Source organism: Abramis brama (assembly GCF_963993115.1).
Source record: "Abramis brama genome assembly, chromosome: 4".
In the NCBI taxonomy this organism is placed as follows: Eukaryota; Metazoa; Chordata; class Actinopteri; order Cypriniformes; family Leuciscidae; genus Abramis; species Abramis brama.
The window spans coordinates 39,548,957-39,575,942 of NC_139966.1; the positions used below are offsets into that span (position 1 = coordinate 39,548,957).

Here is a 26,986-nt window from a genome sequence, read left to right on the forward strand (position 1 = left end):
CAACTATAATGATAACGGCATAGAGAAACAATATCATTGGAATCACAATTTCTTTCAGCTAATGAATGATAAAAACTTTTTCAGCCAGTCAGAATCCATCCGACTTTACAAAGCTCGAGCATTTAAAGCGGCAGATATTATAAACTGAATGCATGCATAATAAACAGAACGATATTGTGCATTGGTATGGACGCTAACAGTTATCGTTATGGTTATTTTATAGTTGTTTTTGGGGTGAACAGGCCCTTAAAACAGTGAGACAAGAAAAAGAGCAAAGAGTAGTTTTACTCTTCTTCTTTACTCATAGTTTATGAGATATTTTAACACTAAATTGGAATATAAATGCAAAATATCTGTTTATAATTTGAAGATGAAAACTGCACAACACTTGCTGAATTAAAATTGCTATAGTGAGCTTATGTTACAAAAATGTAGTATGTTGCCGGTTAAAAATATTTTTGCATTTGCATTTTGCACACTTTCTTAGAATATATATATATATTTTTTAAATAGCTAATGTACAGTATGCTAGTGTGTCATCCCGAACACAGGCTGAGATCAGAGATAACAGCAGAGGTGGCCGGGTGTGTCTCTGTGTGAGTAAATGTGATAAGACTTTGTAACGTGACCACTTTATTTGTAGATGCATTGTTAAAATCAGCTTGAGCTTTATACAATCTAGTTAAAGGACATCCCTGATTCGCATTAGATCAACTCAGATCCTTTGGTAAGTTCCTGTAAGAACAGGATTTTATGGGAGCTTGACGTGCAATCTCACAGATGGCGTGTTTTAGGACTGGAGTGTATTTAAGTGTGTGCAGTTGCTGTGGCGAATATGCCGCCATGTTGGGGGATGGCTGAGTTGAGACATTTAACTGGATTACACAGTGTGACCCCACACCAAACCAGTCAACAACAGTAATAGTGCTACATACTCTCTAGCCAACTAGAATTTCTTTTTTCTCAGTACAGTGAATGATAGTGATCCGACGTGTCATTGACCCTTACTTGACTGAACTTTGACAGCATGTTACTATAGGCAAATACTTTAGGCCCGTTCACACCAAGAACAATAACTATAAAGATAACTATAATAGAGTCCACACCAACGTACGATATTGTTGTGTTTTTTATAGGTGCACGCTGCAGTTTTGACATCTGCTCGAACTCTTTAAAGCAGGATGGATTTTTATTGGTTGTCAATATTTTTATCATTCATTAGCCTGAAAAAAAATTTGTTTTAAAAGTGATTGTTTCAACGATATTGTTCCTCTGTGCCGTTACCGTTATAGTTGTGGTTTTGGACTTTGCTAATCTTTTAAATTTAGAATGATTTTTAAAACCATATTTTTATTGTAATCGTCTTGGGCTTGAACTGAAATGGTACATTTTGAGTACTTTTCTTGCATTATCAGTGTTTAAAGGGATGTTTCAACCAAAAATGAAAAGCCTCAAGCAAGCGTGCCGCACAAGCCCTGAAAAGTGAAGCCAAAACGTCTCGTTCGCCCCCCCGGTGACTGGTCCTAGTATAGGTCATAAGCCCCGCCTCCCCGTGTTATTTAACGGGACTTGAGACCAACTAAACAATTTAATTACACATCAAATATCTTTTTTCCAAAGGTGGTTTCTGTCATTTATTGTAGTTTTTATCACGCTGATGTAAATTCAAGTGTTTGTTTTTAAAATAAGTTTGTTTTTAGTTAGTTATTTGATGCTATAAAAACGGTGGTGTGACGTCATGATTGACAGCTGTGATTGACAGGTTCTCTGAGCGAAGTAGTCACTGAAGCACCAACAGACTTTTTTTCGGGATCTTCGGAGGACTGTTTGTTTTGTTTTATTTATTTATTTATTTATTTGTTTATTCACAGAACACAACAAGTTCATATTTACAGATTTAAAGAAGATACCATTCTGACTTTGAATTTGGAATTTAGAATTTGGAGCTTTAACGAAAACCGTATGTAAGATTGTGGCCAAAACTGGTACTGCAATCACTTTCAAATTACTGTAGAGCGGTGTATCCCCTCCCCCTCCCCCTAGATCCACACCTCTATCCTTCTACATCTCTCAACATTTTTCTTCTGTTGTTTATCTGAGACCTCAGGTCTCGATTCTTTCATCTTCAACATCAATCAGGACAGAAATAGAGAAATTGCACAAAGACCAAAAGCGGTGACAGTAAAAGGCACCTGAAATAGCCAGACAAACACACAGGAGGTGTGTGTGTGTGTGTGTGTGTGTGTGTGACTCTTGAGGATGTGGTGTAGACAATATAACCCAGGGAACACAAATTACAGCCTGTTTATTAGCTTCCCTGTTTCTTCTGATCTAATTTTTCAGCCACTGTTTTTGTGTAGAGTATTGGCAGTACAGGCTAGTTTTTGGCCTTGCTTGTGAGTTTTGATACTAAGGGAGAGAGTGTGTGTTTGAGTCTGTTTGTGAGTGTCTGTTGAGTTAATTACCCTCATTACCCCCTGTGACTGACAGCACTAATGAGAGAAATTACTCATCCAGGATGAACTGAAATAAGCACCTGAAATGAGATGAAGGGGGATTTTAAAAAAAAAAAATAATTGAGAAAGATGCCGTTTAATTTCCCCTCAGCATGTCATGTTTTTTAATCTAGAAAAGATTTGGTCACAATTTATGATTGATTCAAGTGATAATGTACTGACACAGGGCAGCTTTTCCAGCTGCTTTTATAGATCATGCTTGTAGAATGCTAAGAAAAAATGGAGCATGTTATATTATAAATCCGAATTATAAATTCAGAATATTCTTATGATAATTGTGTTGTTGGTTTTAAACATCCTTCTAACTAGCCAGTGTTCATCATCAGATTAACATTTCATTATGAATAATTGACAAGCACATAATGCTGTTTTCCTACTTGTTGACATTTTTAGAAAAGCTACAAAATAAGTTGTTGCTTACTGGTCCACACTGAAAGAGCTCCAAATCTCTCTGATATGACTCGGTTCCCTTCTTCAGCGTAGGTCTGTGGGATTTTTGCCAGTTTTATTGTATGCCATGCAAAAATAAATAAAAAATGTGCTTAGAAAAGTAAAAAGCATGCCTCTTTTAAATAAACAGACACATTATTAAAGGGATACTCCACTTTTTTTGGAAATAGGCTCATTTTACAACTCCCCCAGAGTTAAACAGTTGAGTTTTACCGTTTTCGAATCCATTCAGCCGATCTCTGGGTCTGGCGGTACCACTTTTAGCATAGCTTAGCATAGATCATTGAATCGGACATGACCATTAATAGTCGGACCATGACCTGAAAATAGTCCCCAGCTCAGTAACTTACAACGTGACCGGGACTAAGTTTGTCTAACCTATTAGACCTATTTTCAGGTGCTGCGTCATATCATTACGCCTGCTGGACTCATGGTACAGCAGCACAGTTTCTTGATTATTACGCAGGAATGAGAGTATAGTTCCTAGCCATATCAGCCTAGAAAATCGCAACTTTTCATTTTCCGTCGGTCTTAGTACACGATGTAACTACAGAAGAGTCAAGTTTTAAATAGGAAAAATATCGAAACTCTTTGGTCATTTTTTTGAGAGAGATGCTAATGGTCTTGTCCGATTCAATGATCTATGCTAAGCTATGCTAAAAGTGGTACCGCCAGACCCGGAGATCGGCTGAATGGATTCGAAAACAGCAAAACTCAACTGTTTAACTCTGGGGGAGTTGTAAAATGAGCCTATTTTCCCTTTAAGGTATCATGCAGGTTTGTAGCTCAGAAAGTGCAGGATGAGTTATTTAATAAAATGTTATACTTTAATACAATTTTAGATTTTATACAAGGTTTGGGGTTTGTTCATAGCTGTTAATAATAATAATAATAATAATAATAATAATAATGGCATATATTTATTTAATTATTGCAAATAAATTTTATTAATTAATAGTAGCTACTAGGCAAACATTAAAAAGATGACATTAAAAAAGAAAAAGGCCTATAGATCTGTCATGTGACTTTTACCCAGATACCCGTGTTGAGCTTGTGGGTGTGTTTGCACAGCTAACTATGATCACAGGAAGGAAATCACTCAGGAATGTGATTACATTTCATGGTAAACAGTGGAACATGAGGAAATGGATCCTGTGCCCTTTTGCTGTGTGTACACACACACACACACACACACACAGACACAGACACAGACAGAGAGAGAGAGAGAGAGACTGCCCAGATTTGTGATCTAACCTTGACAAGTGGTCAAGATAGAATGAGACCGTCTGATGCAAAGGATCTTCTGGAGATTTGCTCCTTATGAAGAACGATCTTAATCGACCACTTATGATATTATGATGTCATTCACTTGCTGGAACAGAGCTACAGACTTATTCCTGAAGCTGCTCTTTCTCTGCAAAAACAGCCTTGTCTGTGTTTTAATTGACATTTTAAATATTTTTATATTTAAATTATGCATCAGTTATGTAAGTTAATATAAATTATATAATTTAAATTATGTTTTATTAACAAAGTTTCGGGAGGAAATCATTGAAATTATCTATCCAATCCAATCAGCATGAGAGGAGGCCTATATATACATGTTCCTTGACAGTTTTCTGCATCCCTCCGCCACCCCAACTCCTCATTATCAGCTGGTTCCTATCCCAGCCAAGGATACGGGGGACTACTCTGGGTTTGGGCCAAATTCAGAGCTCGGAAGTTTGGAAGTTTTCTTACTTCGCTGCACATGTCTGGTTCAAGGGTGTGTGTGTGTGACGGTGATGCATACACACACAAACTCATAGGTGCATGATCGTGACTTGTAAAAAGTCATTTTTAAATTCCGCTTGACATGTAGTCACTTTCCCAGATGCATTGAATATAATTTGCACTTCCCTTTACAGGGATTCTCAAACCTGTCCTGGGGACCACCCCAACACTACACATTTTGGATGTCATTTGAATTTTTTTAAAAGAGATTTTTATTTGATCTAAATTGACAGCCATTTAGGCTGATTCATAAGTAAAACATGGTCTTTTACCAGTCTACAGGCAGACAAACGTGTGTTTACAATGTAATGGGAAAATGAGCACTTTTGAGGAAGAGCTAATCAATGTGAGGAACATGGTTTCAAATATTGAAAAGATTATAGAGTTTTGTTTGACGTACTTGGCAAGTAAACTAGACATCCACAAGCAGAACTGTGTTTTCAGCTTTTTGAAGTGATGTCTGTGAAATATTTTATTACTTTAGAATGGATAGACATTCTGATCACAATCTACACACATATTCCACTCATCTGCAGAGATTCCTAAGCCTTAGGGTTTTATTTTATTTATTTACATTATTGATTTGAGATAAACCCTCCTAAAAGTGTAGTTGGCCACTTTACATGCAAGTCAGATGGTCTCTTCGTAAAGTGGGTGATTCATGACTAGAATAAGTTGCAATGAGGATCGAACTCAATACTAATAGTCATATTCTCCCCCATCTGAGAAATGTGATAACAGTACAATAAATTGTTTTTGCACATATACCAATTTTATCTTTAACCTCCTATAACCCAGCAATTACAGCAAAACTCTCAACAAACAATAAATAAATGCATCAGTAAAATAGATTAAACAAAATTAAATAACCATTACATTGCATGTGAAACATAACAATATGGATGAGAGAGTGGCAAACAGGATGTGGCAGACTGATTTTTTTTTCGAATCCATTATCCCCCACTCTCTCACTGCCGTTTGTCCGTCAGTAGAGAGTGAATAAAAGAGGGGAAATTCATGCTGGGCATTTTGAGAGGTGCATTATGATCTGTCTTCATCACACACACTGATCACAGTGCGGTGCAGTGGGATGTTGCCGTGCCTCTGCATATCTAAATCAAATGAATCCACGCTTCAGCATGCATTATTAAAGCTCAGCTGAGCCATGCGCTTGCACTCCATTCAGCTTCTACAATTCCAGTACTGTTATCACATCAACTTAACAGTCCATCATGCCTGTTACTTCTGACACACTGAGGGTCTGGACCGCAAGCCTTGCTGTAGAAATGCTGATTTCAAAGCAGTTCTGCTTTGTCCACACTGATCAGTGTAACAGACCCCCACAATTAAGACCCAATCCTGGTTCCAAATCTTCAGAACCTGTGATGTTGGTGGGCAGAACCAAGCTCCCAAGAGAGTGGAAACTCTATCCAGTTCTGAGCGAGTACCTTCCCCAGGCAAGCACCGGCTTTAAGACTTCAAGACCCATTTAAAGACCAATGCTAGACCTCTCAAGGACCAGATATAGACCAATACCAGACCATGTAAGAGCCAGACCAATAACAGACCCCCTAAGACTCAGACTAATACTTGATTCATCTAGGTTCAGATCTTGAGAATTAGGACCAATCGGAGCCCCCTTTAGACCCATACTAAAATGGATCCCATAAGATCGAGACCAATCCCAGACCCCCTAAGACCCATACCCAAACCAACACCAGACCCCCTAAGACCCATACCCAAACCAACACCAAAGCCCCTAAGACCCATACCCAAACCAACACCAGACCCCCTAAGACCCATACCAAAACCAACACCAGACCCCCTAAGACCCAGACCCCCAACACCAGACCCCCTAAGACCCATACCCAAACCAACACCAGACCCCCTAAGACCCATACCCAAACCAACACCAAAGCCCCTAAGACCCATACCCAAACCAACACCAGACCCCCTAAGACCCATACCCAAACCAACACCAAAGCCCCTAAGACCCAAAGCCCCTAAGACCCATACCCAAACCAACACCAGACCCCCTAAGTCTCTAGACCCCCCTACATCCATAAAATGCAGATACCCTTAGATCCAGACCCAGATATAGACCAATTCCAGACCCCCTAACGACCAGACCAATTAGTGATCCCTTAAGACCCAAATCTCTCGAGGCCCAGATATAGACCAAATCTTAAATCCTCAAGGCCCAGATACAAAGACAACAACATAAAAACAAGACCCAGCCTAACACTTGTAGTGGGTCATGGAAATTTCCACCAATATATAAGACCGAAGACCATGATCTAAACCAAGATCTAGTTTTTACTCCTAGTCCAAGACCAGGTTTATGCGATATTAATAAGATTCGAGACCAAAACCCCAAGATCAAAACTCTTCCAATAAATAGAAGGTTGTCAGCTGCTATTGAATAACATGAATCTCAGCTTCAAACTCTGATGGAAAATGGTTGGCAAGCTAAAAGTGGGTTAGTGGAATCCTACAGTTTCTGTCTTTTCTTTTCTTTGTGTTGTCTCTCTCTCTCTTTGAATCTGTTTCACTGAAAGTTCAGTATTCTTAAGTTAGAAAATCAGGAATATCAGGAATATCAAGGTGTCTGTCTGTCTGTCTGTCTATCTGTATATCTTCACCCCTGAGCAGTGCTGAATAAGATTAACATACTTTGTTTCATTCAGAGTTCTGTTCCTGCAAAGGTTACAGTAATTCAAAAGAACATTCCAGGAATGAAAGTATTTTTTACAGATTGCAGTAATGCTGAAGTTGCACTGCAGTTTGGTTAGCACAGGTTTGTGCAGTACTTCAGCTACAGTCCCATGATAGCTGTGGTTAAATAGTCACATGGTTCTCATGGTTTAAACATGGTTCACTAGTGTCTTTTTGGGGTGAGCAGTGGTGATGTAACAGTGATGTAATGTTGTCAGGCTGTTTTGTGTTTTTGACGCTTTCAGCACATTTCAGGAAAGTAGGTTGGTAATTAGATCCAAATGAGGCCATTATGTAGAGATTGATTACAGCGGAGGTTACATGTGCTGCTAGATGTCTGCACAAGACACATACACACTCCTGCAGCCAGCCATGATAGCACTGCCCTTGAGCGAGATCAGGCACTGGGAAAGGTAAAGGTAGATGAATAGCATGCTTGGAGCGGTGTGTGTGTGTGTAATCATTTTTATGCATGCATGGGGTTGGGTATGTGTGATTTAACTCTGGGGTTTGGCATATGATTAGTGTTTTGCAGGTTTGCTGTGAGAGCATGTTGTGTGTGAAAAAAAGAAAAAAACAGCAAAAAAATACATCTCTCGACTTCCAATCTCTCTCAAATGTCTGTTTTATTTCACTTACTGTGGGTTGTTGTGTGCGGTACAGGAATGACTCTTGTGAGAACTATTAAAAAGAGGGAAGAATTGCCACATTTATGATCACAATTAAGCCTGTTGCAATTATGTGATCGCAATAATTGAGCACTTCAAATTCCAATCAAATAGTGATATCCAAATAAGAAATTATTTTTATTTATTTTTATCATATAACAATTTTTATAAGTCTCTCTTGGGTCTTCTCAGATTGTGCTCTGAAGACACATATTTGTGCATTATGAATGCAGTACACTATATCTGTTCATCTATGTATGTATCGGTCAGCCTGTCTGTCTTGTTTTCTGTCATCCATCCATCCATCCATCCGTCCGTCCGTCTGTCTCTCTATCTGTTTGTCTAATATCTGTCTGCCTCTGTGTGTATCTAATGTCTGTCTTTCTGTCGGTCGAAGGATTTTCATGACGTCTTTAGTTCTATTAATGTTTCTGAAATGTCTCCATTCCTCTACAAATACATACAACTGGCTTCTCTCTCATTGTTTCTTCAAAATTGCACAAAAAAAAAATTGTTAACGGGAGTGAGGCATCAGAATCATTTTCTTATTACTCCAATATCTACCATCTGTCCTAGATTGAAGGATTCCACCTTTACAATCCCAAGTGTATGATATTCTGGATATCTGGATATGATATAAGACCAGCATTTACATATTCACATTTAATCCTGGAACAGGAGGAATAGAGGAGAGAAAGAGGGAGAGAGAGTTGAGGGGAGGGGCTGTTGTAACAGATGCTCTCTAATTTAAAGCTGGAACGTGTGTGTCAGTGGCGAGCTGGGCTGTGAAGAATAAACGAGAGAGAGAGAGAGAGAGAGAGAGAGAGAGGAGAATAGAGTAGAGCTGTGTTATACAGCTTGCCCTGGCTGTATTGATTTGGATGCCAGAGACTGCGATAGAGAGAGAAGTGGAGTCACTTTTTCAGATGGTCTCTCTCACCTGACACACACACATACGGTGGGAACAGGAGAGAGAACTGGACAGTGTCTATCTGCGAAAGAGTGATAAAAAAAACTGCAGAAGCCAACTCTGATTGGAAGAAGAGTGTTTATGAGAGACAGAGGCAAGCAGCGAGAAATGATGTGAGCGATGAAGAAGAAGACAGACACGGACCCTCATGTTTCGACTGGCGGGACCTGGAGTGCGGAAAGCAAATTCTGCAGGGTGCATTGCTGTTTTTAACCCTCAATACTGCTCCTGAACGGATTTGATGTGGTTTATGAAGTACAGAAGAAGACGGAAACTGTGTTTTGGATGCTGAACTATGAATTAGTGATGTGTTTTAATTGGTCTTGCGGACCAAAGCTGCCTTTGGATTCAAGAAACTTGAAATGAATACAAAGACAAGAGCCTGAGGGGAGGAGACATCATTGATTAAATGAATGGAAGAATTCGCTACACCCAGTTTGGTGGCTGTAGAAATGGAAATCCTGCATTTTATTTAGAGAAACCAATCATCTTTTGATTGCTATTTTCAGTCATTTTTGTATGTGGGTGGCGAGAATGAAGCTCGTTGTGCTTTGCCCTGCACTGGCCCCGCCCCCAACCACACCTGTCCGTGCCTTGACCCCGCCCTCTTCTGATCATGCAAGTGCTGCAGATTGTTAAGGAGCTGGTGTCGCCCTCCCGCCGCCGCGCCGGTGGTCGTTTTGCAGGTGTGTATGCGAAACTGAGCTGTGTCCCCATAAAGAGTCAACCAGACATTGTGTGTGTGTGTATGTGTGTGTTTGGGGTAACTGTGTCTCTTGTGGTTTTGAAAAGCTTGCTTTGGTTTATAGCTTGTTGCTGATGCAGTTATTTTAGAGATTTTGCACTAGTTAATAGCCGATGAGTGCAGAAATATCATAACTTATGTGTATGTGAAGAGGTTGTGTGTTTTTTTTTTATGTCTGTGTAGGTGATGAGGCAGGCAAGGACAAAGTTAAGTGTTGTTTTTTGATAAAAGCTGCTTTGTTCTGTCATAATTTACAAAAATTTGTTTGATACATCACTAAGGCTGATATAAGAGCTGATATTCAACATACGTTTTTCTGTTTGGCTGATTAATGTATGAAGTGGGAAGATTTTTTTTGTGGTATATGAAAGTATCATACCGTTTGCATTTCTATTATTAGTTATAGAAAGGCAAATGCTATAATACTTTTTTATATTCGCACAATTATATTCCACAAACATTTTAGGGAAACTTTAGCTGTTAAATCCTTTGAAGTAAAAATACATAATGCATAAATCACTGGATATGCAGGAGCAACAAACTTTAAACTAAGCTCAATATCCAGATTCCCGTTATACTATATTCATTGTGTACTGTATATGGCAGCTATCAGCTACTCTGCTCTTGAAGATATCAGCCAACAGGAACAGATCTAAATTTAGGTTATCATTCGTTGAAAATCGTCCCCGCCATAGCTTTCAAAAGAACATTGTGAACATTATTCAAAATGTCTCGGTCGAACGGTCAAATAGGTTTGGAACGACACAATGTACATAATGACAGAATGCTAATTTTTGTGTGAATCCCTGTAAGACATGGAGTGCACCTTTTAAACCATGTTTCTATCTGTGCACGTTTATTTGTGTGTGCAATTGCTTCACAAAGAAGCCTCCACCCTTGACCTTGAATTATCAAGAGAAAAGCCTGCTTTGCACGGTTCTGTCTTCAATTTCAAAATGATGGGGAAATTTGTTGATCAATCTAACCCTGAATTGAGCAATCCAGGCAAGTCCCCTAATAGCTATGCCCATTGTAGCTCATGGTTACATACATGTTTACCTCAGGGGCTTTTATTAAGGAAGTATGATGTGACAAGTTAGTTTGTAATCAGCAATACTCAATTTCTGCTTGTTTGTGTCTTGTTCAAAAGCTATTTTGACATTTCATATTGTTGTTAACTTCCTCCTCCAGCTTCTCCATTCTCCTTCTCCTTTCTTTGTGTTTGTTCCGTATGTGTGTGTATAAAACGGGCACCTTTTGTGTAGACCATTGGTTTCACTCTGGGAATTCCTGGTTGATAATGTTGATTTATGTTGTTGCATTTCCAAACTTATTTCCTGTCATTTTCCCAGTTGCTTCCTGACAGTAAGTCTCTAGTTTACTGTCTAATCTCGCATCTTAATAGTTTGCAAGATGAGAATCAGTGCATCCCAAATCATAATATATTGAAAATAGTATATATACATCAATTGTATACTATTAATTGTATTCGAAGCATGTGTTCATGCATGTTTTTTCAGCTTTAATTACCCACAATCCCCTGCATGACGGAAAAGGAGGAGTTTGTAATGGTTATCTTTTGATTTATTTTATTTTATTTCAGATTTTAGAAACAAATTAATTTTAGTGTTGCTTATTGTTAATGTGTAAACAGTGATATCATGGAATAGATTAAATGCATATTGGCTAGCTGTTTTGTTCTTTAGTGAAAGAGGCTGATTCTGTCGTTTGATTGGTTGACAGAGTCAAGTGGTTAGTCTCAGGTCAGTGGTGTAACACAAGGATACGCAGGGGTAAATAATTTATCCTCTGCTTCTCTCATATTCTATTTCTGGTTCTTTTTTTCCTCTCTCTCCTTTATCTGTTCTGCCTTTTCATATTCTGCTTCTTTTTTTTTTTTTTTTCACACTGCATTTTTACTACAAGGAAAACTCAATCAGTATTTTTTTAAATATGTTAATTAGACAAAAGCTAAAATATGTTGTCATCTCAGAGGAAAACTGTTCAAAGGAAACATTAATGAGGTTTTGAGATATAGTTCATTAATGTATAAAGTTTTTGTCTCAGACGTTTCTCCTACAGTTGCTTTGGAGGACTAAAAATAGACAAATGAGTCAATCGTTAGTAAAGTATAGAGCCATAAAAACAATGTGAATAGCGTATCTAAGGTAATTTGGTATTGGGAGATTTTGAGAAATATTTGAGTTCATATTGATTGACATCTTCTAATTACAAACCCTGAAAGGTTTAAAGTTTTATTTTAAAATATTAAATTATTATGATAAAAATGTAAAGTGAGTACACACGTGATGTAATGTCTGTTTCATTCATACTCGTAGCCAGAGGGGGCACTCGCGCAGAAAGTCCACAAGTGAGACTTATAGAGGTCATAAAACTTAGGCAAGTGCAAATAACAATAGATGCTATTTATTAAAATTATTAAATGGATGCCTACTTATTGGGACTATAAAGCCCTCCCAACACCTACCCCTACCCCTAACTAATAAACACTTAATTATTAAACATGCGTTAAACCGTTTATTTCCACTTTTCTAATATTTTATTCATTATTATTGAAAATAAATGCCTTTCCGATCTGATATGTGATAGGAAAAGGGAAGGCGGATTTGAACTCAGGTCGATTTGCATTAAAAGCTCCACGCGCCTTACCCCTACACTATTACTACTGTCTTCCATAATTTAGTCTTGACCAACCAGAAGTCAGTGGGGGAAGTTAGTGTAAATAGCCTCTGCCAACAAGGTGGGCTATTTGCATTTAGTGTAAATAGACAACCATTAAAACTTATGGTTGTCTATAAGACATCTTAGACGTATATGTCTTATAGAGTGTCTATAAGACATATAAGACGACGTCTTATAGACAACCATATCTATAGACTTATAGACAACCATATCATTATGGTTGTCTTGAAGACGTTCCAGGAAATCCCTTATATGGACAAAGGCATCCAGATACCGCTGCAGCAGACTCAAATTCACATAGAGACGTTTGGACTGATGAAACATGAAGACAATAAACATACCATTGCGACAATATATAATTTATCTGTGTTCTTCTAGACATCTCGAGTATTTTCATAAGAATAAAGTATATTGCAGTGCTAATTGGCGTAGCCTTTTTCACTGTATTCAGTATTATAAAATAAAATCATTCTGCATCATTCTGTGACATGAAGTCACGTCAGAAGGAAGTTACTTCAAACACTCAACTCTGATGTTATAAAGTGAGTTTGGAGTAAAAACTTTAATATTCTCTTTTGTTGGACAACAGGTTTGTAAACGCTTCTCATTACAAGTTTGGAAAGTTGATTGGTATGTGTTGCCTTTTCAAATGCGCATTATAAGGGCCTCAAACTCACAGCGCTTGTAAATATGGAGCAGCATTTACTGCGAACCGATCGATATGCTCTGATCGCAGTGCCGCGCTTGAACATGAAGCTCTACACACTTCATATAAGATACAACTGATTTATGTAAGAGGTCTCTCTCTCTCTCTCTGTGTGTGTGTGTGTGTGTGTGTGTGAATAGGAGCTCTTGTTAGTCAGTCAGTCTGGTATGTAGTGTGTGGGTCTGAAGTGTGACGTGTCTCTGAAGTAAACAAACAGCCGTATTGTCAGAGCATGTCTCGTTGCCTCCTTTCCTCCTTGCTGTCATCTTTCTCCACCATTCTTCTTTCATTTCTCCATTTCTTTCTCTTTTCCCCTCATTCTCTGTCTCCCCTTCGCATCTCATTTCACTCAGAGTGATGAGAAACTGGACTTTTTTAGTTTAGATGCTGAAAGTTGACTTTAACATGGCGAGTTAAGAAAACTGATACGTGTGTGAGTATTTGTGTGTGTGTGTTTGTCACACTCATGCATACCAAAAATCTGAATGGCAATACAGACCATGGAGAGATTGAGCCAGGTAAGATCCGATGACCTCATTCATCTCTCTTCTTTAAAACAACAGATCTATGATATCATTACATTCCATTATGATGTCAGTCGTTTTGAATAAAGATGGGCCGGCTGTTGGTAAGACGATACAGAAATAAAACCATAATTACAAATTGGTTTTACAAATTGGTTATTGGACACTTAAAAATAATTGGAACTGAATCTCTAGTTTGTATTTTCTACACAAAGCTGTACTTTTATCTATGTATTAAATGAGAGTGAAAGATGCAGACTCTACGTCATGCGGCGGGTTCTGGTTTGTTCTCAAACAATCTTTATTCCTCAACATCTACATTTGAAGGAAACATGTAGAAGCATTGCAGCAATAACCACATGAGATTGATCTGTCAAACGTTCGATTTGTTTTCCGACCGTGTGCGCCCTTGGTCTCTGCTCCATCTTGTCTTTCATTACGGATAAAATAAGGATGAAATGATGTATGAGTCAAGAGGAGAGAACAACAGGTGGGAAATTAGCGTGTCACCAATCAGGCCTGACATTACAGTCACACACTTGCACTCTGATGAGAGAGAAAGAGAGATGCAGAAAGCGCATTGAGTCTCTGCATGCTAATATCTTCAGCACACACTCATTGTGTGTATGTTGCACAAAATGTATTTAAATGAATGCTTTTGGCATAAATAATGCATGTAACTCCCCGTTAAGCATTTGTTTTGTCATGGTTTAGAAAAGAAAATACTATTGCCATTTATTTTGTACACCATTTACTAACAGCTAGTGTGAACTAAATCAAATGTAGTATTAAGTTTGGCTGCTTTGGTTGCTTTTTCTTTGTTTTTACTAACCAATGGGACAAGTGGAAAATCATTTTAAATAGTGTTGCTTTTTGAGCTTTGATTTTAACAGTACATCTTTTCCACCGTGGGCTGAACCTGACGCCGTGATTTGAATGATGGCTTGGTGTTTGTGGCCAAAAGTCGCCCATGTACGAGTGAGCTGTAATGACAGACGCTATTACAGGGTTGTGTGTATGTGTGTGTCTGAGAAGTCATAAAGATCCAGACCATTGATTCATTGACATCACATGCCTGAAAATACCACAACCATTCTGAGGAAGATCTGGGTATTTTCACCATAAAGAGATGTGGAGAGATTGAGAAAGGCAGAAGGACATTCTACAGGAAGTGTGGGAGAAAATAGAAATTAATAAATTCCTAAAGTGTTGATAAAAATAGCTGGGGAATGTCTGCCTGACTAACATCCCTTTAGAACTGTATGATCTTTGTTAAATGGTGTCAGACAGTGTCAGCATTAGTGTGTGTGTGACAAAGAGCTGGACGGCTCTTGAATCTGAGTGGAATCGTCTGTGAAGGCAAAGACGCCAGAGTGAAAAAAACGAACAGAACATGCGTTACTCTTAGTGCTTTTGCACACAAGAGAGACGTGTGTGTGTGTGTGTACTTGTACAACTATCTTTGTGAGGACCAGTTTGAGTTTTAGACGATCGGAGTGAGGACAAAGAGAGTAAAGTGAGGACATTTTGGCCGGTCCTCACTTTCTGAGAGCCCTTTAAAGGCCTGTTTGAGGGTCAAGGCTTGGTTTTAGGGATAAGGTTATAATTAGGTTAAGGGTAGGTTTAGGGCAGGGATGGGCAACTTCGGTCCTGGAGGGCCACTGTCCTACAGAGTTTAGCTCCAACCCTGAAAAAATCACCTGTCTGTAATTTTCTAGTAATCCTGAGGACCTTGATTAGCTTGTTCAGGTGTGTTTGATTAGGGTTGAAGCTAAACTCTGTAGGACAGTGGCCCTCCAGGACCGAAGTTGCCCATCCCTGGTTTAGGGTAAGGGTTCGGGTTAGGCACTTAGTTGTGATGGGTAAGGTTAGGGTAAGCGGCTAGAGATTGCATTGTGTCTCATGAATGTCCTCATAAAGATAGATGTACAAGAATGTGTGTGTGTGTGTGTGTGTGTGTAGTTTACTTAGGCTATGTCCTCAATACACAAAAAAAAAAAAAAAAAAATTCTTTAAGAACATAATCTAAATAACCTTTTTCCCACAATAAAGAACCTATTGTGCAATGGAAATGTTATGTGGATGTTAAAGATTCTTCATGGAACTATCAATCCCAGTAAAGAACCAGTGTTGATAAACATGTTTAAATTAGGGATGTGTGTCACGAGACTAATTTCATTAACGTCTTAATGAACATTTTGTTACTCAAGAGTAATTCAAGCACCAGGAACAACTTTCTTGGCACCTCTAGCACTTAGAAATTGCGCTACAGAAATGAGTTGCTCATCTCAGAGTTTTCCACCAATTTTTGCTGTTGTTGTTGTTTTTTTGTGCGCTTTTTGAAACTGAAGGTCCTTCAGCTCCCCTCGGCCTCATGGGATAGTACAATATCCATTGGACTTACACTTAAGAATCCCAGTGGATGTAGTACATCATCCATTTCTTTCGCTTATATTTCATCATGAATACTACATATTTGCCATTCTGCTTTTGCCACACTTACCCAGAAATTGGGAATGATCCCCGCTGCATCAAAGTGATAAGCTAACTTTTGCGTTTCTCGTGCACATATTTGTGAGTATTTAATAATATTAGCTGTGACAGGTCCCATTTCAAAAAATGAAAAATGCTGCTGTTTTTCCTTCATAATTCACATTAATTGTATTTCAGCTTGTTGCAGTTTGTGCTCAGCAAATTTTCAGGGAAGATGAGCTGTGATTTCTTCACTCTTATCCTTGTGAAATGAGCTCTGTTAATCTGACAAATGACCATTAAGAGGGATTGAAATGGTTCTCATTCTCGTGTACGACGTCTCTTCCGCAGAGGCCTCAGAGAACATTCGCTCATCTCTAAATACGCTTGTGCTCACATACGCTCAGCGTGAGCTGTCAGACTGATGTATGGAGCATGAACGAGAGAGTGTTGAGCTGAAACATGGTGCTGAGTGAATGCTAATAAGCCATGGAGACCCAAGAGCTTTAAGACCACCAGCCATTTACTGGTCTCTTCTCATCTTTTCTCGATTTGTCTCTCACATACATCTTTCATGTACTCTGTTCTTCTCTTCTCAATATCTTCTCTAACATCTCCTCTTGTCTCATCTTGTCTCTCATATACTCTTCCTTTCTCATCTCAGCTCATATCTTACATATTCTTGTCTCATTTTGCCTCAACATGCTTATCTCTCATAGTCTTGTCTCATTTTTTCTCGCACATCCCACTATCTTGTCTCTTCTTTCATATACCGTACTCTCTTCTTTCCTTATCTTCTTCTCTAACATATCTTGTCTCATCTCGTCTCTCATATACTCTTCTTTTCTCATTCCAGCTCATTTCTCACATAATCTCATCTGGTCTCTTCTCTTCTCATCTCTACTCGACTGTTTTTGTCTCGTCTCACATAATACCTTCTCTTGCATGCTCTCCCTTTGTTTTCATAATGTAATTTTTTCTCTTCTCTTCTCATTTCTTCTATTCAGTTCTCTTCTTGCTTTGTCTTTCAAATTCATATTTTTCCTTGTATGATTTAGTCTCTTGTCTTGTTTCTTTTCTCACACACTGTCTTTTTTCATCTTGTTTTGCCTTGTGTCATCACGCATTCTCTCTTCTCACATAATCTCCTTGTGTCATACACTCTTTTCTTATCTTGGCTCGTATTCTTTTCTCACATATTATTGTCTCTCGTCTCATCTCCTCTCTCACTTACTCTTTATTTCTCATCTCGGCTGATCTTGTCTCTTCTCATCTCTCCTGTTCTCGTCTTGTCTCACATACTACCTTCTCTTACATGCTCTCTACTTTTCTTTCTCATCTCATCTCTCCTTGTCTTGCATCTTTTTGCATAATCTATTCTGCTCTCTACTTGTCTCACCTTTCATATACATCTTTTCCCTCTCATGATCTTGTATCTTGTCGTGTTTTTTCTTCTCATTTTGTCTTATTTCATATTATGTCTCATCTTTACATGCTTTCTACTTTTCTCATATTTTCTCTCACATTCTCTCTTCTCACATAATCGTTTCTTGCATACTCTCTTAATTTCCCACATACTCCTCCTTTCTCATCTTGGCTCATTTCTCACAGTCTTGCCTCTTCTCGTCTTTACTGTTCTTGTCTCGTCACACATTTCTATTACATGCTTTTTTTCTCTCTCATAATCATCATCTCTTATCTTTTCTATCATCTCACATACTCACTTCTTCTCTCGTCTCATCTCGTCTCGTCTCATATCACATTCTATCTCCTCTCACGTAGGTTCTTCTTTTATAATGTTTTCTTCTCTCTCACATAATCTCATCTCCTCTCATTTTGTCTCTTGTATTTTTTTCTTTCACGTACTATTCGATTCTCATTTCAACTTGTCTCTTCTCTTATATCTCTTCTTTTCAATTCTTATAATGTCTTCTTGTCTCGTCTCTTCTCGTCTTGCCTTGTGTATTCTCACCTCTTCTCATCTAGTCTCTTCACCTATTCTAATCTTAACTTCTCTTGTCTTTTCTTGTCTCATGTTAACTCATTTTGTCTCATCACATCTCATCTGCTCCATGTGCTTCTATTTTCACTCTACTTGCATCTGTTAAATACACACACACACTCACACACAAACAAGCACCATCCTTCCATAAAAATTCCATTGGCTTTAAAAGCCTATTCATTCAGAACTGAGACTCTGGCTGGCTTTGACCCAAGGGCTGAAAGCTGGTGGAAGCCTGTGTAAGTAAGTGTTGCCTGCAAAATACGCTCTGAAAGGGAACCAAGCCAAACAGGAAGTGGCAGCATTAACCTAATTCCTGAAGAGGAAATGATTGGCCACTACGTGCGCAGGTTGTAATTTCATTGGCCGGCTGCATGTGAAAAATAGATGTGTTTGTGCACTAGCAGCAGGATACATTAAATACACAGTAAACCCAATCCTACATCAACAGCCCCACAGCAGAACTCTTCACAGGAGAATGTTTCCATCTGATTGTGTGTCTACACACTTCATAGACAACATCAAAGTCCAGGCTGGGATCCAGTAGGATGTTTTATTGCCCTCAAACACACACTTTTCTCTTATCTCACTCTGGACTTATCACTTTCTCGAGCTGTGCTGCTTTTGTTGGAACGTCCTAGGTTCGATACAAGTTAAGCTCTGTCAACAGCGTCTGTAACATGCTGTCAAATGCCACAGAAAATCATCTCAGTTTGTAAAAATAAACACAAGTGCTTTTAGTTTAATGCTTTTAGTGCATGTGCAATTCAGTATCATTGGAATTATTTGGGACAATATGTTCTGGAGAGTATAAAAGCAGAAATTTGATGCTTGTGTTTTTGGAGAAAAAAAAAAAAAAATATATATTTTCTTCACACCAATGTGGGTTACTCAAGGGATAGTTCACTCAAAAATGAAAATTATGTAATAATTTCCTCACCCTCATGTTGTTTCAAACCTGTAGGGCTTCTTCTGTGGATCACAATATATTTATGATATATATTATATAATGATATTATATAATATATTTTGAAGAATGTTGGTAACCAAGAATCTTTGATGGCCATTGACTTCCATTTTTAAAAAACACTGAGATTTCTCAGAGTATCTTCTTTCGTGTTCCGCAGTAGAATAAGTCATACAGGTTTGGAACGATGTGAGGGTGAGTAATTATGACACAACTTTAATTTCTTCACTTTTAAAGGCTTTTGTCATCCTTTTAGTTATGGGACAATTTATGATTATTTAACAGTACTTTGCAGATAATTACAGAAAAAGTTACCTGGTATACATGGTCATGACAGGAGTTGAAAGATTGGATGTTTGCACAGACCGGCTTATTATAATAAAATCATATTATTAACATGTATAATATTTACATTTTATCGCTATGCTTTCGAAACAGTTTTTAATGTTTATTGTGTTGCAGTTCATCTATCAAGATGACAGACAGCATTGAATTGACTGTTTAAACAGCCTCTGATTTTATTTTTTATAAACTGTCAGTATTTTTCTCCTCATAATACAGATGTACTGTATTTAACACTGAACCTTCCTATAAAAGCAGACCCACGTTGTTTGCTTTAGATGTGAATGACGCACTTTTGCCCTTGAGAGCCACATATTGGCTCAGACCTATTTGAATAGCCACTTGTTGCTATGCTCTAGCGGATAGAAAAGAGAGAATGTATGTGTGTGTGTGTGTGTGTGTGTGTGTGTGTGTGTGTGTGTGTGTGTGTGTGTGTGTTAAAGTGCAAAGAAGGTCCAACTTATTTTTATTTCTGTAAGCCAGGCTTATTAGTGAGATGATTCACGTACTGGACGGTGAAAATTGCAGCTAATTGGTCTATTTTTTTCTGTTTCTCTTTCCAGCGTCTAATTCAGAGCAGGATGCTGCAGTGAAGTTGGAACAGGAGCGAGCTGAGATACTCGCCAAATATGACAAGGTGAGAGAAAACAGCCGTCATTCACTCACCAGCCAAATACCCTCCAATACACTTCCAAGAAAAACAGTAACACAACAAACACGTACTCTGATCCAGTCAGATACCGCCTTCCACCATAGTTCACAACCTGCGCACATCATGTTCGATGTGCGCGTTTTCATTGGGAAGATTCTCTGTAATCTCAGCTGCGACACTTTGCTGAAAGTTTGTCTGTCTGATGTTAGAAAGATTGGTCCTGATTGGTCAAAAGAGTGCTCTAGAATTGCTGAAATATGTAGCAGGCATGATGTGAAACACCTGTTCCCCAGCTGCTATGTATATCACTTATGTTGGGAGGCTAACTTTTATCCCAAGTTCACATCTGGCATTGTATCTTCATCCATGCTTTCCAGAAGATACACTTGTTAAAAGACATAGGTGAAGTATGTTGGCTTACGTGGAAGGAAGTGGCCTTAAAAGTGAAATGAGACCTTACACTACATTGATGCATAATGATTATGTGGTAATAAATATTAAGAATATTATGTGGGAATACATATTAAGAACATTATGACTTCACCTGTCCCCTTTCTATGATTAATGTTTGTTTTCACTGAAAGCTTGTGTAAGGTCTCATGGTTTTTCTCATGAAATCTCTCAAGCATGGCCGGTTTGTTAATTGATAGTTTAAATTGAGTGTAATCTGAGCACTCATTAGGGAGCTCTAATTCTGTAACGTGTCTGTTAATTGGATTGTGATAAGCTCCCTTACGCAGGGATTCTCCTCTCAACTCAAGAGAGCACAACACCTAACAGGGCTCTAGAGTGCGACCAATTTGGTGCACCTAACGTCCTTGCATCCGCTGCCTCTCCACGAACGAAGAGTTTGTTCTCCTTTGACGGAACTCACACTCATGGTTGGATCATATCGTGGTCTAAACCAATCAGAGACAGAGATGGAGCGGGTCTTTGCCTCTGATTGGCTGTGGTCCAGATATTCCTGTAGGCCTACACTGCTCCGTGCTGTGTGATTGAAATTGCGACCTGAGCACCAGAGAATCAGTTACGGCAATCAGCCGAACAATGAAAAGAAATAGACCCATAGAGAGTTTTTTTCTTTAAGAAAAGTAGGCCTGTTCCCCCCAACACTCTCCCCGGTCAATGCTCCGACAACAGCCCAGACATGGAGCTACTTCAGCCACCAGTCTCCCCAGTCCCTGGTAAGATGCCAAGCCCTGGTCCTTCGTCGGGGATGGCATCCGACTCAGAGACGTATAGAGCACATTTAAGACACAACCGGAGTTGACCAAAGTGCTTTACAAGGAATAAAAGAGACACAAAAATAAAACCAATATACATACATAAATACCAGACAAGCCAAAAAAGCACTGAATAAATGAGTCTTGAGCTGAGATTTAAAAGTACAGATAGATGGGGCATGCCTAATAGAAGGAGGAAGGCTGTTCCACAGCTTCAGCCCAGCAGCGGCAAAAGCGCGATCACCGCGTTTTTTAAGTTTTACTTTAGGGACTGTAAGACGGCCAAGGTCAGAGGATCTCAGGTTTCTGGATGGAGTGTATGGAGTCAAAAGATCCGTTAAGTATTGAGGTGCCAAATTATCCAGGGTTTTATAGACAAATAATACAATTTTAAACTCAATCCTATACTTTACCGGAAGCCAGTGCAGACACATTAAAATAGGTGTTATGTGGTCGTACTTTCGCTTCTCTTCAAGTAGTCTAGCGGCTGCATTTTGAACCAACTGTAGACGAGAGATGGAAGCCTGAGAAATGCCGTAATACAGAGAATTACAGTAATCAAGCCTAGATGTAACAAATGCATGAATAGCTGTTTCCAAATTACTCCTTGATAAAATGGGCTTCACTTTACTGAGAAGGAGAAGTTGGTAAAAGCATGACTTGACAACAGCTGAAATCTGTTTGTCAAACTTTAAACTGGAGTCAAAAAGGAAGCCCAAATTCCTGGCACACTTTGTGTTATATGGGGTGAGAAAGCCAAGATCAAAATCAAAAACACAGTTTTCCTTGGGGCCGAAAATTATAAACTCAGATTTATTTTCATTTAAGTTTAAAAAATTGCTTGAAAAGCCATGACAAGAGACACCATGTTTTTTAAAAATAGCGGCCACGGGGAGCAAATACAGAGAAAATAACACAGGCCCAAGGATTGATCCCTGAGGAACACCACAACCAAGGGGTTTGTTAGTGGATGCGTATTGTCCCAAGTGAACAGTAAAACATCTAGGCTATCTGACAAGTAAGAGTGAAACCACTGTAAAACAGAACCACAAAGTCCTACACAAGACTCCAGGCGTGACAGAAGGATGTTGTGGTCGACTAAGTCAAAAGCAGCACTTAGATCTAACAGGACCAAAGCCATTTGTTTGCCTGAGTCAGTGGTGAGATATGTATCATTTAAGACTCTTAAAAGAGCAGATTCAGTGCTATGTAATGCTTTAAAACCTGATTGAAAAACTTCATTGATAGAACTGTTTAACAGGAAAGATTGTAATTAAGCCAATACAACTTTCTCCATGATCTTTGATATAAAAGGAAGATTTGAAATAGGTCGAAAACTGGAAACTGGAAAGAGATGAAGGATCAAGATTAGGTTTTTTAATATATGGTGTTATCGCAGCATGTTTAAGGCCCGTATATAAGCATTTATTAATGACAGATAATAGACCTGGACCAATTGCATCCATAGTGTGTTTGAGGAAATGCGAAGGAACAATATCATGTGGGCATTAAGTGGGCTTAAGGCAATCCACAATTGCCTTACAGGAGTGCAAGTTGAGTGGCTCAAACACAGACCATGTGGAGGAGTATAAAGGAATCTCTGACATAGTATATCCAGTCTGAGCCATTTGAGATCTAATAGCCAATACCTTATTTGTAAAAAAGTTTCCAAAACTTTCACAAAGGGAGACAGAAGGCTCAGGGAAAAGATTAACAGGTGGATTTAGCACAGAGTCAACAGTGGAAAAGAGGACACGAGGGTTATGCCTATTTTTCATAATCAGATCAGAAAGATATTTACACTTAGCAGCTTTGGCTGCCCTCTGAAACGAAGAAAGTGAATTTCTCATAATTTCATATGAGACCTGAAATTTGTCCTTTTTACACTTGCGCTCGGCCTGTCGACAGGCCTGTCTGAGAGAACGCACTGATTCATTAAACCAGGGAATTGGCACCGATTTACGAAATGTAAGCTTTAATGGAGCAATACTGTTCAAGATAGAAGCGCAAGTAGAGTTAAAATAACTGAGATGTTCGTCCGCATCCAAGTTATGTAGAGTAGATTCCGTTTCAGAAGAATTCCACACCTCATGAAATGCTACAGTGAACTCCTCAGTAAAGGTACGAGACATGTGCCCCATGGGCTGATTTTTTAGAGTTTGACCAGAGTATGGAACAGAGAAAAATACAGGCATATGATCAGAAAAGTTTGCATTGCTAATTGTGATATCTGAAACAGATAATCCATGAGTTAAAATCAAGTTCAAGGTATGACCCTGTAGATGCGTAGGGCCAGATACCCACTGAACAAGGTCAAAAGACTCAATAAGATTTAAAAACTCCCTGGATAAAGTTAAAGATGCACAACAGACATGAATATTAAAATCACCAGTCAGCAATATTTTATCATGAGCAATAACAAGATCCCCCACAAATGCAGCAAATTCATTAATGAATTCTGAGTTATGTTTGGGAGGACGATATAACAAAGCAATAGTGACAGGGTTTGCTAGTAGTATTTGAAAAAGTTGCACCTCAATGCTGCTATATGAAACTGTAGATAAGGATCGACACGGAAAGGTGTTTTTGAAAACCGTCGCTAGCCCCCCACCGCGGCCAGACGAGCGCGGGGTATTTAAAAAGTTACAATCCTGTGGTAGTAGTTCAGCCAGCGAGCTTGATTCGCCAGGTTTAACCACTTTCGGACTTTTCAGTTTGGTCCGAATCAAAATTACAGGTGTGAAACCTCCCCCGGACCACGGTCCGGTCGGACCAAACAGACGAAATTTGGTCCGACGAAAAGAGGTGGTCTCGGTCCGGATCAAACTGTTCAAAGGTTTGGTTCGTTTCTAGTGTGAAAGCATTTTCTGTATGGTTCGGACTTTCGGACTATTTACAGGAAGTCCCGGTGGTTCCCGCGTAGCCTAAACAACTGAAGAAGAATATTTATGTGCAGATCTGTCAGTCCTGCCCACAGCGTTTCTTCCAGCTGATTCGCGTGCGCGCGCGCGCGCACACACACACACACACACACACATTTGTCCAGCGTCCTGCCGGCGATGATAAAATGTTCGCACAACGAGGACGTTCATTTGGCGAATTTGAACTAGCGTCGAGTATAGTTGGTGCTGGAGGGAGTAACTGTTAATGCCGTAATAATAACAGTATATTGGCAACGATATGCGTCTGTTCATTCATTCTTGTCAAAGTTACCCGCCGAATTGACAACACGCCGACGTCAGACGCACGTCCGTTTACAAACCAATCAATGTCAATATGCAGCCATGTAGATGATGACGACAGGACGCAAGTACGTCATGAAAAGTTCTTTAGTGCGCTCGCATAATTGCAATGTGAAACCAAACCAAAACTAACCAAATGTATACAAAGTATCAAAACATGAACTCTGGTTCGGACCTTGGTGCGGACTTTCAGGTGTGAAAGGGCCCTCAGTAACACAAAGGAAGTCCAGTGCTTGCGCAGTAAAAATGTCATTTAAAATGAAAGTTTTATTTACCAGGGACCGTGTGTTGACAAGGGCCATCTTCAGTACAGATGAGTCACTTTCCGCTTGCGTTGATCGGCACAGTGGTCAGAGGTTACGGAGATTAATGTGCTTCAAATAAAAAATATAAAAAATGTACAAAATATGAATGTTTATGGAGCGTGATAAAAAGGTGACCTTGAAATTGTGGCGTTAAAGGTGGCGCGAGCCGAGGAAAAATTTGGCTAAATAAAAAAGTTAGGCGCACCAGTGCAACCAAGGCAAAAAGTTAGTCTGGAGCTCTGCCTAAACTCCATTACAGTTTTCATTTAGTTAGTTTCTTTTTTTTACCCTCTAAAATGCAAGTTTTAACATTTCTACTCCCTGAATTCTTGCATTTTTGCACAACTTGTTGTTCCAAACCTGTTTTTTGTTTTGTTTTGTTTTGTTTTGTTTGGTTTGGTTTGGTTTGGTTTTGATAATGAAAGTAAAAGAGGACTGGCTCGAGAATGACCAAAACACCATAAAAGTAGTGCATGAACGATTCATGTATTATGTTTTTCAGAAGCCATACAACAGGGAGAAACAGACTGAAATTTAAGTCGTTATTCATTGAAAATCCTGACATCGGCCCCAGATCTCTTGTGGACTCTCATTGAGAGGTTGCGATATCTGATTTGTTAAGAAATTTCTCTTCAGTCTAATTTTTGGTTTTATAAATTAGTTGATCCACTTCACAAAAACAGCCTGGATGTTTTGTTCCCGCACTGATTTAACTCACTGATTCATCCCTACAGCATTGTGTTGAAGGGGATGAATAAAGAGCCCAAATTCCTTAAGAGGTTTTGTTGTGTCCAACAGTAACAGTTGGACTGTCAACACAACAAATCGCTCTCTTAGAAGATGTGTCCTAAATCCATCCCCTCCAAAGCATAGTTTCCACAGCCATCCAAATAGCGCATCTGCAACAGACTCTACATTATGTATATTACGGAACTCATTGTTCAGGCTCTAGTTTTGGGTGTTGTCACATTTTACAGTAACAGAAGGGAAGTGTGAATGCCACTAAGCCAGGTAGTGATGTCATTTAATTGTTTAAATGTCAAATGTCATAACATACAAATGTAAACATGTTAGTGCATGTAATATTGTTCTTGTGAGGTCATTTTGTCAGGTCTAGAGGGATGAATAGATGCAGGAAGACATGAAAACAGTGGAGGAGGGGTGCGCCCTTGGCATGTGTCACAGGCCGAAATATTTCCCACAGCCATGCCTGTCACTGTGACATGCCATCAGATTATCATATCCCACTGTAGATTTATGCCTGTGACACACAAGAGGGTGAGACAGAGAGACAGAGTGTGTGCGTGTGCCCTTGATATGGCTTCTCTCTGTACCAGATAATATTTTGTCTCTGATTTTCGATTTCCTTCATACTCTTTCTTTTTTATCGCTCACACTCTTGTTCTCGCTCCTGCCGATTGATTCCTCCCGTTCTTTTCTCTTTCTCCAGGCCTCCCAGATCTATCAAGACCTTCACATTTGCTTTACATTTAAATTTGCATACATTTTCTTGGCAAAGTGACAAAGTGCACATGTTGTTTATTGCATAGTTAGTCACTGGCTTGACAGTTCAATGGCTTTTGGGATGAAATTATTTTGTCAATGAGTAGCGTGCTTCACCTTTCTTTTCATATGTTTTAGTGACACATTTAAAATGTGAATAAAAAATTGCCATTAGTCAAACTAGACATGCAACAGTGCACACAAATTATTGAAAATATTGATTTATTTAATTGTTTAATTAAAATTTTTATATTGGCCATTTATCAGTTATATATAGAAGCTTGTTTCTGCCACATAATAAAGCATTTTAAAAGCTAATTGCGACTTTTTATCTCACAATTGCGAGTTAACATCTCGCAATTCTGACTTTATAACACACAATTACGACTTTATATCACGCAATTCTGAGGTAAAAAGTCAGACTTGCTAGATGTAATCTCGCAATTGTGAGAAAAAAAAGTCAGAATTGTGAGATAAAAAGTCGCAATTACATTTTTTTTTCATTATT

General features: G+C 38.9%; 1 protein-coding gene across 2 annotated transcripts in view; it reads left to right on the forward strand.

Moving 5' to 3' along the window:
• usp6nl (USP6 N-terminal like) overlaps positions 1-26,986 on the forward strand; it is a 55,947-nt gene that overhangs the window by 9,576 nt on the left and 19,385 nt on the right. Inside the window, exons 1-2 of one of the 2 annotated variants that reach the window (XM_084111402.1) lie at positions 8,937-9,778; positions 20,117-20,190. In XM_084111402.1, coding sequence (XP_083967528.1) covers positions 9,709-9,778; positions 20,117-20,190 — 144 coding nt within the window. In that variant the 5' untranslated portion in view covers positions 8,937-9,708. Of the gene's footprint in view, positions 1-8,936; positions 9,779-20,116; positions 20,191-26,986 lie in introns of those variants that run through there. The other variant, XM_084111403.1, reaches the window with a different exon arrangement.